This window comes from Rhinopithecus bieti, unplaced genomic scaffold (assembly GCF_001698545.2).
Source record: "Rhinopithecus bieti isolate Rb0 unplaced genomic scaffold, ASM169854v2 scaffold_1012, whole genome shotgun sequence".
NCBI classification, from domain to species: domain Eukaryota; kingdom Metazoa; phylum Chordata; class Mammalia; order Primates; family Cercopithecidae; genus Rhinopithecus; species Rhinopithecus bieti.
Window position 1 is genome coordinate 789065 of NW_016803312.1, and position 13458 is coordinate 802522.

General features: G+C 45.6%; 1 protein-coding gene across 2 annotated transcripts in view; it reads left to right on the forward strand.

Moving 5' to 3' along the window:
* FAM171A1 (family with sequence similarity 171 member A1) overlaps positions 1-12307 on the forward strand; it is a 109029-nt gene extending 96722 nt beyond the window's left edge. For both annotated transcript variants that reach the window (XM_017874163.1, XM_017874157.1), the window contains exons 6-8: positions 2934-3050; positions 7842-7956; positions 9354-12307. In XM_017874163.1, coding sequence (XP_017729652.1) covers positions 2934-3050; positions 7842-7956; positions 9354-11040 — 1919 coding nt within the window. In that variant the 3' untranslated portion in view covers positions 11041-12307. The remainder of the gene's footprint in view (positions 1-2933; positions 3051-7841; positions 7957-9353) is intronic.
* The last annotated feature ends 1151 nt before the right edge of the window (positions 12308-13458 follow it).

A 13458-nucleotide genomic window follows, 5' to 3' on the forward strand; every position in this document is an offset into this window, starting at 1 on the left:
GGCCACTGCACTCCAGCCTGGGCAGCAGAGTGAGACTCCATCTCAAAAAAAAAAAAAAAAAAAGAATCCTGGCCCTGGTGTCTACTGCTCCGGTGGTCAAACTCTCTGCATCCCACAGTGGCATCAGGATTCTGCCATGAGAAGCATGTGTTTCTAGTACACAATGTGTTAATTCCTGTACTCCCTGGGGCTTATTTCCTCCCACAAAACACGGAAAGCATGAAATGCTTTTGCCAGTAACAGCACGATTGTTGAAACCCCGAACAGTGTCGCACTTCAGCCGTGGTAGGCTCTTTCCCAGCTGGTTCTGTTCCCTTTAGTTTGAAAGGGCAGCATCCCAGGCGTGGTCACACTGCCATGGGGATATCCTTCCCTGCCTACCACACCCAGCCTTTCACAGGTTACCAGATATTATTTTTTGATGGCACCTGTAGCTTCCACTCATTCTGAAGTTCTCTGGAGTTGCTACTCTATGCGTATCTCTAGGCACTGAGAAGAAGACAAAAGTAACACAAGACACAGGCCACACCCATGGAGTTTACAGTCTAAGAAAGGAGATAAGACTGAGGGCTGCAGGCTGGCCACCGAAGGCAACATGTGTTTTTGGCAAATGGATGATGCAGTAATACTTGCCCAGGATGTGCCGAGACATGGAAGACCCATGTGTCCTAGAAGGGCCTCTGGAAAAACACTGGGCTTGATTTGAATCTTGAAAGACTGGGTAGATTTTGGAAGAGAGAAAACTACATGAGGTTGGAGCTGCATTTGCAGGCAGAGTCACAGAATGGATAGAGGTGTGCATTGTGAAGACTGCCTAGCAGGAACTGAAGAGGTGTGTGTATACCGTTGCCCAGGCTGGTCTCGAACTCCTGGCTTCAAGTGATCCTCCTGCCTTGGCCTCCCAAAGTGTTGGGATTATAGGCGTGAGCCACCATGCCTGGCCCCTTTTCCTCAATGTGTCAAACATCTCACGTTGTCGCTCCCCTAGTACAGTAGCCCTGTAGAACAGGGTGATCTCTAGGAGGGTGCGCTTCGGGAAATGGACCAGAACCGGGCATCCCTTCCCTCATACCCATTTGCAAAACCTTGCTTACATTCTGCTCTTTCTGGAGCCCAAACCCACTGCCACAGTGATCCAGCCTGTGGCATGGGAAGGGGGTGATGCCAAGCCCTTGCTGATACCCGACCTCTCCCACCTGCCCACTGTGTGCAGCTGCCATGTGAGCAGAGAAGCGGCTGCAGAGGAGGCATCACCAAGGGCATCTTCCACCCACTGCATTTGAATGTTGCTATGGTAACTGATAAGGCCTCGAAGCAGCCCAAGTATTGTTTCTTTCTTCAGGGGGAAAAAAAATCCACTACCGCCACCTCTGCATGAGGCATGTAGCTAAGCAAGGCAAGCATTTGGGTAGAATACAGGCATGAGTCACAGGGATGATGATTGGGTCAACAATGAACTACATATACGATGGTGATCCCCTAAGACTGTAATTCTGTGTTTTTACTGTACCTTTTCTATGTTTGGATACACAGATACTTCCCCGTGTGTGACGGTGGCCTATGGTATTCAGCGCAGTCACATGGTGTACGGGTTTGTAACCTAGGAGCAATGGGTTAGACCATGTAGCCCAGGTGTATAGGAGGCGGTACCATCTAGGTTTGCATAAGGATGCTCTGTGATGTTCACACAGCGATGAACGATGCATTTTCAGAATGTGTCCCTGTTAAATGACACATGCCTGCCTTTGGTGCACAGCTGGTCTATTTAGGCCTTATAGCCACAGGGTCACCCACGTGGCCATTTCAGGTGGGGATGACTATAGGAGGGAGGTGAGCTGCGCAGGAGCCCTGTGTATGCCGCGACATCTCCATGCTGATAGATCAGGGTGGGTGCGCGGGCCATCTAGAGGTTCGCCCAGCCTCTCCCTGGCCTTCTGCCCCACAGCTGCCATCGCAGGCCTCAGAGCAAGGCTCTCTGCAGGTGAGCCCAGGAAAAGGCATCCATTTTTGGCTGGGAAATAGCCCAACAACCTTGGGCAAGTTCATCCGCTTCAATGAGTCTGCTCCTAGAAACTTCACAAAGTAAAAATGCAATCAGATGCTGGGAAGGTTTCTAGGAAATGCAGCCTGGTAGAGCAGAAGAAATAGCACAGCCTCGAGGTCAGGCAGCCCCAGGTTCTTTTCCGCTCTTGGCCACTGAGAGGCCTTGGAAAAGTTCTGTAACTCACCAGTCTTCAGTGTTGTGGTGAGAATTATAGATGGTGTATTATAAGACACGTATGCTGCAAATAGCTAGTGCATACCAGGTGCGCATTACTCTCAGATGCTAGCTAATGTAATAACTGGGAGATACAGCAGAGACCTTGACGTATTTGGCGTTTCCCAGCATTGGAACAAACTGGAAGATTTTAAAACTGCTCACCGAAGCCAGGGTTACTGGGTGAGAATTTGCAAAGATGGGGTGAAGGGATCTATTTTTTCAAAACACCCCTAGGTAATTCTGATATAGCCAGTCTGCAGTTCTGAATAGAAAATTTGCTCAAGGACAAAGAGCTTGAATGGAGCCTGATTTCCCCCTCTCTTTTCACTCCCACCAGCCCCATCATGCTGCCTTTATTCTGCTCCTGAGGTCCAAAGGCTTCTGCTAAAATCATCTGTGTTTGGAAGGAGGGGTGTTTGATAAAGTGGCTGAAAGTAATTTAATTGAGAAGGCAAAGGAACACTAAAGTTGCTCATCTTTCCCTGAAAGGAAATTGAAAAGAATTTCTCCAGAAAGCTGCCTGGGGTCCCTAGATGACACTTTGGCCATCTCAGTTATCTTATCGGTCATAAACATGACATTTAAGATATTTAAGATGACTTTTACAATATGCTTAAGCCTTACAAAGAACCTTGGTGTGCTTGTAACTAACATCTCTTTCTCAATTCCACAGGAACGTGGCTGAAGAGTGGTCTGGGTCTTGTGCACCAGGAAGGAAGCCAGCTGACGTGGACATACATTGCCCCCCAGTTGGGGTACTGGGTGGCCGCCATGTCCCCTCCCATCCCAGGTAACACGGAGCCAACACTTGCGATGATGCAGCTCAGTTGCTTTGGTCTTTGAGGGTTCAGGCTAAGTATGCTTTTGGAAATAACTTCAACAGGGAGATCACATCTTATTCAAAAATGGTTAAAAGTCTGAAAATGAAATGATGTAAAGAAGGTATTTCGTGGGGGTGGGGGACTTCTGGTTGGAAATATTCCATCTAGGGTAAGAATAATGCATAAAAAATAGTCTTGAGTGCCTGTTTTGTTCAGACAGCTGCCATAGAGAATTCTTCATCAAAAGCCCACAGAGACCAGCAAGATCTCCTCCCTAATTCCTGAAACAGCTGTGGCCTGGTGTAGGCACACATGTAGGGAAGAGCACTCCACAGAGATGCTAGTGGGAAGTCACCATTGAGGGCAGAAAGCCTGGTAGGGCATTTCCAAAAAGGCTTAAACTCAAACCAGTTGCTTTGTGTCTAAGAGAATCTTCCCCTCCATTTAGGATATGTCCATTAATGCATATCTTTCAGAATGTGACTAACAGTTTATTTTTTTAACCTATGTTACACCCATAAATACTCTAGAATTTTTTTTTTTTTTTTTCAAAATGGTCATCTCAGGAGAATTATTTCCAGCAATGGCTTCTGTTGCTCAAGCTGCCTTTAGAATCCATATTACTTGCACTGCCTTTAGCTTTCATTAGTGAATCTCTTTCTTGGTGGCAAATCTTTATGCTCAAATGGCAAATCTTTATGATTTTCTTTTAAACACATCTAAAAGTCATGCACATTCAAGACTGGTGAATAAAGCAGGTGACTGAGCTAGGTCGAAATGTGCTGTGATTAAAAGGTGTCTCTTGTAAATGAACCATGAAGGCAGTTCTGAAATGAAAGTTCAAATATTTTAGCAATGGAATTATCACTGGAATTAGCACTTAGACTCACAAAGTAACTGATTTGACGGAGGTCTTTCCTGAACAGATGTTGAAAAATGTGTCACAATGACTTTATATCACCATGCTAAGAAAATTTACACTTCACATCTGTTTTAAGAGTAATATGTTTCCCTTAGCTGGGCGCAGTGGCTCATGCCTGTAATCCCAGCACTTTGGGAGGCTGAGGAGTGTGGACCACGAGGTCAGGAGTTCGAGACCATCCTAGCCAACATGGTGAAACCCCGTCTCTACTCAAAATACAAAAATTAACTGGGTATGGTGGTGCACACCTGTAGTCCCAGCTACTTGGGAGGCTGAGGCAGAAGAATCGCTTGAACCCAGGAGGCAGAGGTTGCAGTGAGCCGAGATTGTACCACTTGCACTGCAGCCTGGGTGACAGAGTGAGACTCCATCTCAAAGAAAAAAAGAAAGAGTAATGTGTTTCCCTTGATGGTATTGTTTTTGTCGTGATATAAGCATGAACTACACACAGAAATGCCCCACGCTCTGAATCTGAAATACCTAGATTATGACTGAAGAGGAACAAAGGAAGGAAAAGAAACGTCTTAAGTACCAAAATAAATGCCATAAAGCCCATGCATTAAAGTGAACTTTAATTTTAGATGTATTTCAGTCTCAGCTGTCAGTTTTCCCATCATGCAGATTAGTATATGCTTTTGTGTATGTTTTGGTTTTGTTGTTGTTTTTGTTTGTTTGCTTTTTGAGATGGAGTTTCGCTCCTGTTGCCCAGGCTGGAGTACAATGGCATGATCTCAGCTCATTGCCACCTCCGCCTCCTGGGTTCAAGTGATTCTCCTGCCTCAGCCTCCGGAGTAGCTGAGATTACAGGTGTCCACCACCACACCTGGCTAATTTTTGTATTTTAGTAGAGATGGAGTTTTACCCTGTTAGTCAGGCTGGTCTTGAACTTCTGACCTCAGGTGATCCACCCGCCTTAGCCTCCCAAATGCTGAAATTACAGGCGTGACCCTCTGCGCCCTGCCATTATATGCTTTTGTAAGGCAGGATGAAGGAACTGCCAGACGTAGGTCCCCTTGAGAGCTTCCTAGCAGTGAAGGAAGAGACTCAAGGCTATAAAAAGCATACACAGGCCAGGGCATGGTAACTCACACCTGTAATCCCAGCACTTTGGGAGTCAAGGCAGGAGGATCTCTTGAGCCCAGGAGTTCAAGACCAGCCTGGGCAATACAGCAAGACCCCATCTCTAAATTTTTTTTTTTTTTAATTAGCCAGGGATGGTAGCATTCACCGGTAGTCCCAGCTACTTGAGAGGCTGAGGCAGGAGGATCCCATGAGCTCAGGAGTTCAAGGCTGCAGTGAGCTATGATCATGTCACTGCACTCCAGCCTGGATGACAGAGTGAGACCCCATCTCAAAAATAACACAAAGCATACCCACTACAGCCTCTGATGGTAATTAATGTGGGGATACATACGTCAGTCATCTCACAACCCACCTTTATTACAACAAATTACACTAATATTGGACTTTTATGAACTCAAAAGCAACAACAAAATAATGTGGGTTGTGTTCCTTAACTCCTTGTTTAAGAAGGAAGTGAAATATAGCTGTGAATTTTATAAAGAATTGCACTGGCAGAGGTTAAAACAATAATGCTGGCCGGGCGCTGTGGCTCATGCCTGTAATCCCAGCACTTTGGGAGGCCAAGGTGCACGAATCACGAGATCAGGAGATCAAGACCATCCTGGCTAACACGTTGAAACCTCATCTTTGCTAAAAATACAAAAAATTCGCCAGACGTGGTGGTGCACGCCTGTAGTCCCAGCTACTCAGGAGGCTGAGGCAAGAGAATTGCTCAAACCTGGGAGGCAGAGGTTGCAGTGAGTCGAGATCATGCCACTGCACTCCAGCCTGGGTGACAGAGTGAGACTCCGTCTCAAAACAAAACAAAACAAAAAAATAATGTTTCGAGTACTTAAAGGACAAAGCATCAGTATTTGGAAATATTTTTACGTGTACCCTAAGTGTCTTGGTGACTCCCGACAAAGCTTTGGTACATCCATGGAAATTGTCTTTGCATTAAAAAAATTGTTTCTCTCGGGCGGGCGCAGTGGCTCACGCCTGTAATCCCAGCACGTTGGGAGGCTAAAGCAGGTGGATCACAAGGTCAGGAGTTCAAGACCAGCCTGGCCAAGATGGTGAAACCCCATCTCTACTAAAAATACAAAATTAGCCGAGCATGGTGGTGGGCGCCTATAATCCCAGCTACTCAGGAGGCTGAGGCAGGAGAATCACTTGAACCCAGGAGGCGGAGGTTGCAGTGAGCTGAGTTCATACCACTGCACTCTAGCCTGGGTGACAGAGCAAAGACTCCATCTCAAAAAATATATATATATATATTTCTCTGAACAAGTAAGCCAGTATCTAATTGTCAGTTATTTTTCCAATTTTTGTAAACTTTAACCCACTCACGAGAATGATGTTTCTCGTGAGTTTAAGTAACATCACTATTTTCAAAAACTGGTAAATCTTGGGTTTATCTAGGTCTTAAATTAGGAGATTTGTCCCCTTAAGAAGATTTTTAAGGAAATCTATGTCTTAGAATATCAAAAATCAAAAATAAGCAAATGGGTGTCTGTGGTGTTTAGTAATCAAAACCATGCTACTCTGAAATAATATGAAACCAGTTCATTTTGACCCATGTATTCGTACACTGCCAGGAAACTCGGACACTAATAAATACCTAAATATTGGAATGTGGGGAGGTTTTTGTTGTCGTTGATCTGTTGTTAGTAACATTAAGATAGATTTGTACTACTATGGAACATAAAATGTGAGTTAAGCTACCTCTTGGGATTTTTTACAACGTAAACTTAAAATATTTTTATCTTTGGTAACCTTATGTATAAGTTCTAAAGAGATCTGTGGCCATGTAAGGTTAGCTATTTTGAAAAGGCATAAAAAAGATCTTGTTTTTAAAGATGGATATCATTTTAGTCATATTTGATACCTGTATTAAGTTTTAAAAGTTGTTGACTTTTTTAAGTCACAGGAAATTTATGTCATACATTTAAACTGATTCATTTAGACTAAGGGCTCTCCAGACAGTAATGATTGACTGCCCGGGAAAAGTGAGAATAAAACTTTGTGGGTTGTTTTTTTTTTCTCCCCTGCAATATAAAATTCCCAGATAGTCAGGCCATCTTTCTGAAGGTGAGAGTCCCAATCATTATATCATCATGCGTTCATTTTCTTGCATTAAAAGATCACATGACTGGGCACAGTGGCTCATGCCTATAATCCCAGCACTTTGGTAGGCCGAGGCAGGTGGATTGCTTGAACTCAGGAGTTCAAGACCCACCTGGGTGACATAGTGAGAGCACTGTCTCTAAAAAAATATACAAAAACTAGCCAGATGTGGTGGTGCACGCCTGTAGTCCCAGCTATTCTGGAGGCTGAGGCAGGAGGATTGATGGAACCCAGGAGGTCAAGGCTACAATGAGCCATGATTACATCACTGTGTTCCAGCCTGGGTGACAGAATGAGACCCTGTCTCAAAAAAAAAAAATTAAAATTAAAAGGTCATGTGTTTCAAATAAGGCACATGCTACCAAGTGAGGCACACTTCTTCGCTTAGGAGGGGGCCCTTGACGTAACCACATCTTGTCTTTGAGTATTCAAAGTTCTCCTGGCCATGGGAGCTTCCATAATAGTCGTGCTAATCACTAATGCAATGCTGGTGGTACCCCAAGTACGTGATCCAAGGGTGTTTTCCTCTGGCCACTGCTCTATGCCCCAGCCAAGAAGAGTAAGCACAAGACACTGTGTTCTCAATGAATGATCCCTCTTTTGAGTTAAAGGTGTTCAAAACTCTAAATGCCATTTTCTGACCTTCTAGGTCCCGTTGTAACACAGGACATTACCACGTATCACACGGTGTTTCTTTTGGCCATTTTAGGAGGAATGGCTTTCATACTTTTGGTTTTGCTGTGTCTCCTTTTATATTATTGCAGGTAAAGTTTTACCATTTTGGCAATATCTTTTTTAATTCACAATTTCTTGGGCAATTGATACTTAGAAGCATTGATATGGAGGTGGGTTTTTTTTTTAATTTTTCTCAATTGAAGTACTTTTTCTTCCCATGAAAAAGTAAGAACTCACATTTGTGATCTAAGTTGCAACTTAACAAATAGTATGTGTAAAGCATGCTGCGTGGATAACATTGCCTAGAAGGGGAATTATGAAAAAGAGTTTAACAATGGTCGTATGATTTATTCAGAGTATCCCTAAACGCTGGTTAAGAGATGATACTCTCAAGGGCAAAGCAGAACTCTTCTTATTTGGGCCGGGCACAGTGGCTCACAACTGTAATCCCAGCACTTTAGGAGGCCAAGGTAGGCGGATCACTTGAGGTCAGAAGCTCGAGACCAGCCTGGCCAACATGGCAAAACTCCATTTCTACCAAAAATATAAAAATTAGCGGGGCATGGTGGCACACACCTATAATCCCAGCTACTCGAGAGGCTGAGGCAGGAGAATCGCGTGGACCCAGAAGGCAGAGGTTGTAGTGAGCCAAGATCGCACCACTGTACTCCAGCCTGGGTGACAGAGCAAGACTCAGTCAAAAATAAAAAATAAAAAAATTCTTATTTGGATGCTATGTCTGATCAGTTTGCAAGAATATTTATTGTCAACTCTTGACTAACCCCTTTGAAATAAGTAATTTGGCTTATAAAAGCCTTTAAGTTTAGCTATTTTAAAAAGGCATTATAGAGGAAAATTTTATTTTAAAATGCAAAGCATTTTAGTCATATTTGACACTCTTTAATAAAGTTGTTAACTTTTTTAAGTCATAGAAAAATGTATGTCATACATTTAATTCATTTAGGCAAAGGATTCTCCAGATTGTAAAAGATGAAATCTCTGGATTATCCTACTCTGGGTTAAAAGAAGGATAAGGGCCAGGCATGGTGGCCTAGCACTTTGGAAGGCTGAAGGGGGAGGACTGCTTGAGGCCAGGAGTTTAAGACCAGCCTGGGCAACACAGGGAGACCCCATCTCTACAAAAAAAACTAAAAATCAAAAATTAGCTGGGCATGGTGGCGTGTGCCTGTGGTCCCAGCTGCTTGGGAGAATGAGATGGGAAGATCACTTGAGCCCACGAGGTCGAGGCTGCAGTGAGCTATGATCGTACCACTGCACTCCAACCTGGGCGACAGAGCAAGATGCTGTCTCAAAAAAAAAAAAAAAAAAAAGAACAGGATGTGGGGTGAGAAGGCTTCTGGCTGCTGATGACTCTTGTCTTGTTTCTCCCTGTGAAAATTGAGAATTAGGATTTTACCTGAAACTTGAAACTTTTCCATTGAGAGAATCACTAATCTTTGGGTTTGGATTGTGTCTTTGGTCGCAGGAGGAAGTGCTTGAAACCTCGTCAGCACCACAGAAAACTGCAGCTCCCTGCAGGACTGGAGAGTTCCAAAAGAGACCAGTCCACGTCCATGTCACACATCAACTTGCTGTTTTCACGCCGAGCATCAGAATTCCCTGGCCCTCTGTCCGTCACCAGCCATGGCCGCCCCGAGGCCCCAGGCACAAAGGAGCTGATGAGTGGAGTCCATTTGGAAATGATGTCTCCTGGTGGCGAAGGGGACCTGCACACTCCCATGCTCAAGCTCTCCTACAGCACCTCCCAGGAATTTAGCTCCCGGGAGGAGCTCCTCTCTTGCAAGGAAGAGGATAAAAGCCAGATCTCCTTTGATAACCTCACGCCAAGCGGGACGCTGGGGAAAGACTACCATAAGTCAGTGGAAGTTTTTCCCTTAAAGGCAAGAAAATCTATGGAAAGAGAAGGCTACGAGTCCTCCGGTAATGACGACTACAGGGGTAGTTACAACACCGTGCTCTCACAGCCTTTATTTGAAAAGCAGGACAGAGAAGGTCCAGCCTCCGCAGGAAGCAAACTCACCATTCAGGAACATCTGTACCCCGCACCTTCATCGCCTGAGAAAGAACAGCTGCTGGACCGCAGACCAACTGAATGTATGATGTCGCGATCGGTCGATCACCTCGAGAGACCTACGTCCTTCCCGCGGCCCGGCCAGTTGATCTGCTGCAGTTCTGTCGACCAGGTCAATGACAGCGTTTACAGGAAGGTGCTGCCCGCCTTGGTCATCCCGGCTCATTATATGAAACTCCCCGGGGACCACTCCTATGTCAGCCAGCCTCTGGTCGTCCCAGCCGATCAACAGCTTGAACTAGAAAGACTACAGGCTGAGCTGTCCAGTCCCCATGCTGGGATCTTCCCACACCCATCCTCGCAGATCCAGCCCCAGCCCCTGGCTTCCCAGGCCATCTCTCAGCAGCACCTGCAGGACGCAGGCACCCGGGAGTGGAGCCCTCAGAATGCATCCATGTCGGAGTCTCTCTCCATCCCAGCTTCCCTAAACGACGCGGCTTTGGCTCAGATGAACAGTGAGGTGCAGCTCCTGACTGAAAAGGCACTGATGGAGCTTGGGGGTGGGAAGCCACTTCCACACCCCCGGGCGTGGTTCGTCTCCTTGGATGGCAGGTCCAACGCTCACGTTAGACATTCATACATTGATCTCCAAAGAGCTGGAAGGAACGGAAGTAATGATGCCAGTTTGGACTCTGGTGTGGATATGAATGAACCAAAATCTGCCCGGAAGGGAAGGGGAGACGCTTTGTCTCTGCAGCAGAACTACCCGCCCGTCCAAGAGCACCAGCAGAAAGAGCCTCGAGCCCCAGACAGCACGGCCTACACGCAGCTGGTGTACCTGGATGACGTGGAACAGAGTGGCAGCGAGTGTGGGACCACGGTCTGTACCCCCGAGGACAGTGCCCTGCGATGCTTGTTGGAGGGGTCGAGTCGGAGAAGTGGTGGCCAGCTGCCCAGCCTGCAGGAGGAGACGAACAGACGGACTGCGGACGCCCCCCCGGAGCCAGCAGTCAGCGCCCACCAGAGAAGATCTGCCCACGAGGAAGAGGAAGACGACGATGATGATGACCAAGGAGAAGACAAGAAAAGCCCCTGGCAGAAACGGGAGGAGAGGCCCCTGATGGCGTTTAACATTAAATGAGCTATCGCAGGGCCACCTGACTGTGGAATATAAAATTGCCAAATATCCTTTCTCATGGAAGCGCGTACCCGTTCGTGGAGGAAACGGAACGGCAGCCCGGCCGTGGGACGGACGTGGACGTTTACTGCATTCCTGTTTGCCGTGTAAATGTTAGAAGGGAATTAAAGTTATTACTCAGAATAAAGGATGACTTTGGCGGATGTCGCCCCTGCAAGGAGGTGGCTGAAAGTGGTGTCCAGATGTCCTTCCGGGGACTTGATGTATCCGCCACCAGGGACATTAAGAAACCGCACGTGATGTCGCTACGCTCTAACGATCACCTCAGTTCTCCCTCTGATTCTGGGAACAGATGAAACTCTTTTTGCATCGCTTGAGTCATTTTTATCACAATAATCCTACTGTGAAGCTGTCATTGAGAACTTAGGTTGGCACGTAGCGTCTCAAGGTATGCGTTCTCTTGAAGGAAAGCTGTGCATCGCTGCTTCGTTGTCTGATTTTGCTTGGATTTTGCTTTGGTTAGGTGGCGTTTTGGGGTTTGCCTTTTTTTGTTGTCGTTTCAATGCAATTTGGTTGTAAAGAGTTGATTCCTTTGTGTTCATCTGTTCTGCTTCTCAGCGGTCCATCTCAGTGTCTCCCTTCAGGAACCGCCGAGTGTCCTCTCGTAACATCCAAGCCTTTTAATGAAATCGTACTGAAATCTGTATCAGCTAAGAGTCCGCCAATCCTGGTCCCATTAACTCCAAGTGCCTTTTTTACAGTGACAACAGACAGTCCCTCGCTTTTTGTTGTTGTTGGTTTTCTTAACCCGTTTAATGAAACTGCCTGGATTTTATACAGTTATTAAAGGATGTCCCTTTTGCTTTAAACTGCATGCTGCCAAGTGCCATTTGGGGTCAGCATCCTCATTTCAACACAGTGTGCTCTCTAGTTATCATGTGTAACGTGGGTTCTGTTTAGCGAAGATAGACTAGAGGACACGTTAGAGATGCCCTTCCCTGTTCCATCCCTGTGGCACCGTTATGGTTTTTTGGCTGTTTGTATATACGGTTACGTATTAACTCTGGAATCCTATGGACTCATCTTGCTCACCCAACGTGGGAGTCTGGATTGAGCAAGTGGGCTGAATGTGACTATTAAAAAAGTTTAAAAAAAAAAATCTTATGTACTATCCAAAAGTGCCAGAATGACTCTTCTGTGCATTCTTCTTAAAGAGCTGCTTGGTTATCCAAAAATGAAAATTCAAAATAAACTCTGAAGAAAAGGAAAACTGTCTTTGTGGTCATTTGCATTCATTCTGAGCCATTGTCTGTTTCAAAGTTGTTATTAAGACTTTGTCAGGCCAAGCATGGTGACTCACACCTGTAATCCTAGCACTCTGGGAGGCCGAAGCGAGAGGATCACTTGAGCTCAGGATCACTTGAGCCCATCTCTACAAAAAAAAAAAATGTTTTAATTACCTGGTTGCAGTCACTTAAGTCACCAGGCTTCAGTGAGCCATGATGGTACTACTGCACTCCAACCTGGGGAAGAGAGCAGATCCTGTCTCAAAAAAAAAAAAGGTCTTTGTCATTGTTTCCTTGGCGGCAGTCTGCAATGCAGTTGTCAGACTTGTATTTGGAGAGCCACCACCTAGACACCTAGGAATTTCCTCTAGGGTTAAAATCTATAAAAAATCTGCCTTTGTCTTTAGTTTTGTTCAAGAACACCAGATAATATTTTGCTGTGTTTCAGGTAAAGAGGGATGTCTGCACTTTAGAAGAATCTGATGTTTCATGGTCAGTATTGATCCATCTTGGAAGAGCTTCAAAAAGATACCATTAGAATGACCAGAATCCTCCCAGATGTGTAAAACTATTCATCAAAATAAAATAATTAATGGAGGTGTCGGGACATAACTGGCAGAAATAAGTTAAGCCAGCTATGTTTACAGTCAACAAAATCAGTATTCGTAAATTCCATGCAGGCAGAGAACTAATCATGGTGGTTTTAATGGTTTTCATTCTCAAGTGGTGATGTTGCCTATTTGGCTTTTGAGGGGGAAAATAGTTGAGCAAGTCCTTGACAGTGGGACAGCTAGCCAGATGGGAGCCTGGGGAGCTAAGGAGTGAGACACCCTTTGCGCGGGAGTGAACATCTTACCAGTAGGTGGCAGGGTCATCCTTGCAGACCTGGCTAAGACTCCAGGGAGAAGGCATCAGTCAACTCCCCTGAAAAGAATAAGGAAGTTGCTCCTCCAGGAAAATCCAGGGCTAGACCTAGATGAGGAGGGGCGAGGAAGGAAGTGCCAGAAGACCTCTCTGCTGTCATTGACCCCAGTCCTTTGCAGCTCTAAGGTTGCCGCCAATGGAATCACCTCCTTAAAACATCAGTTTCTAGAAGAGCCTCATTGAATGCATGTTACCTGGGAAAGTCAGGTAG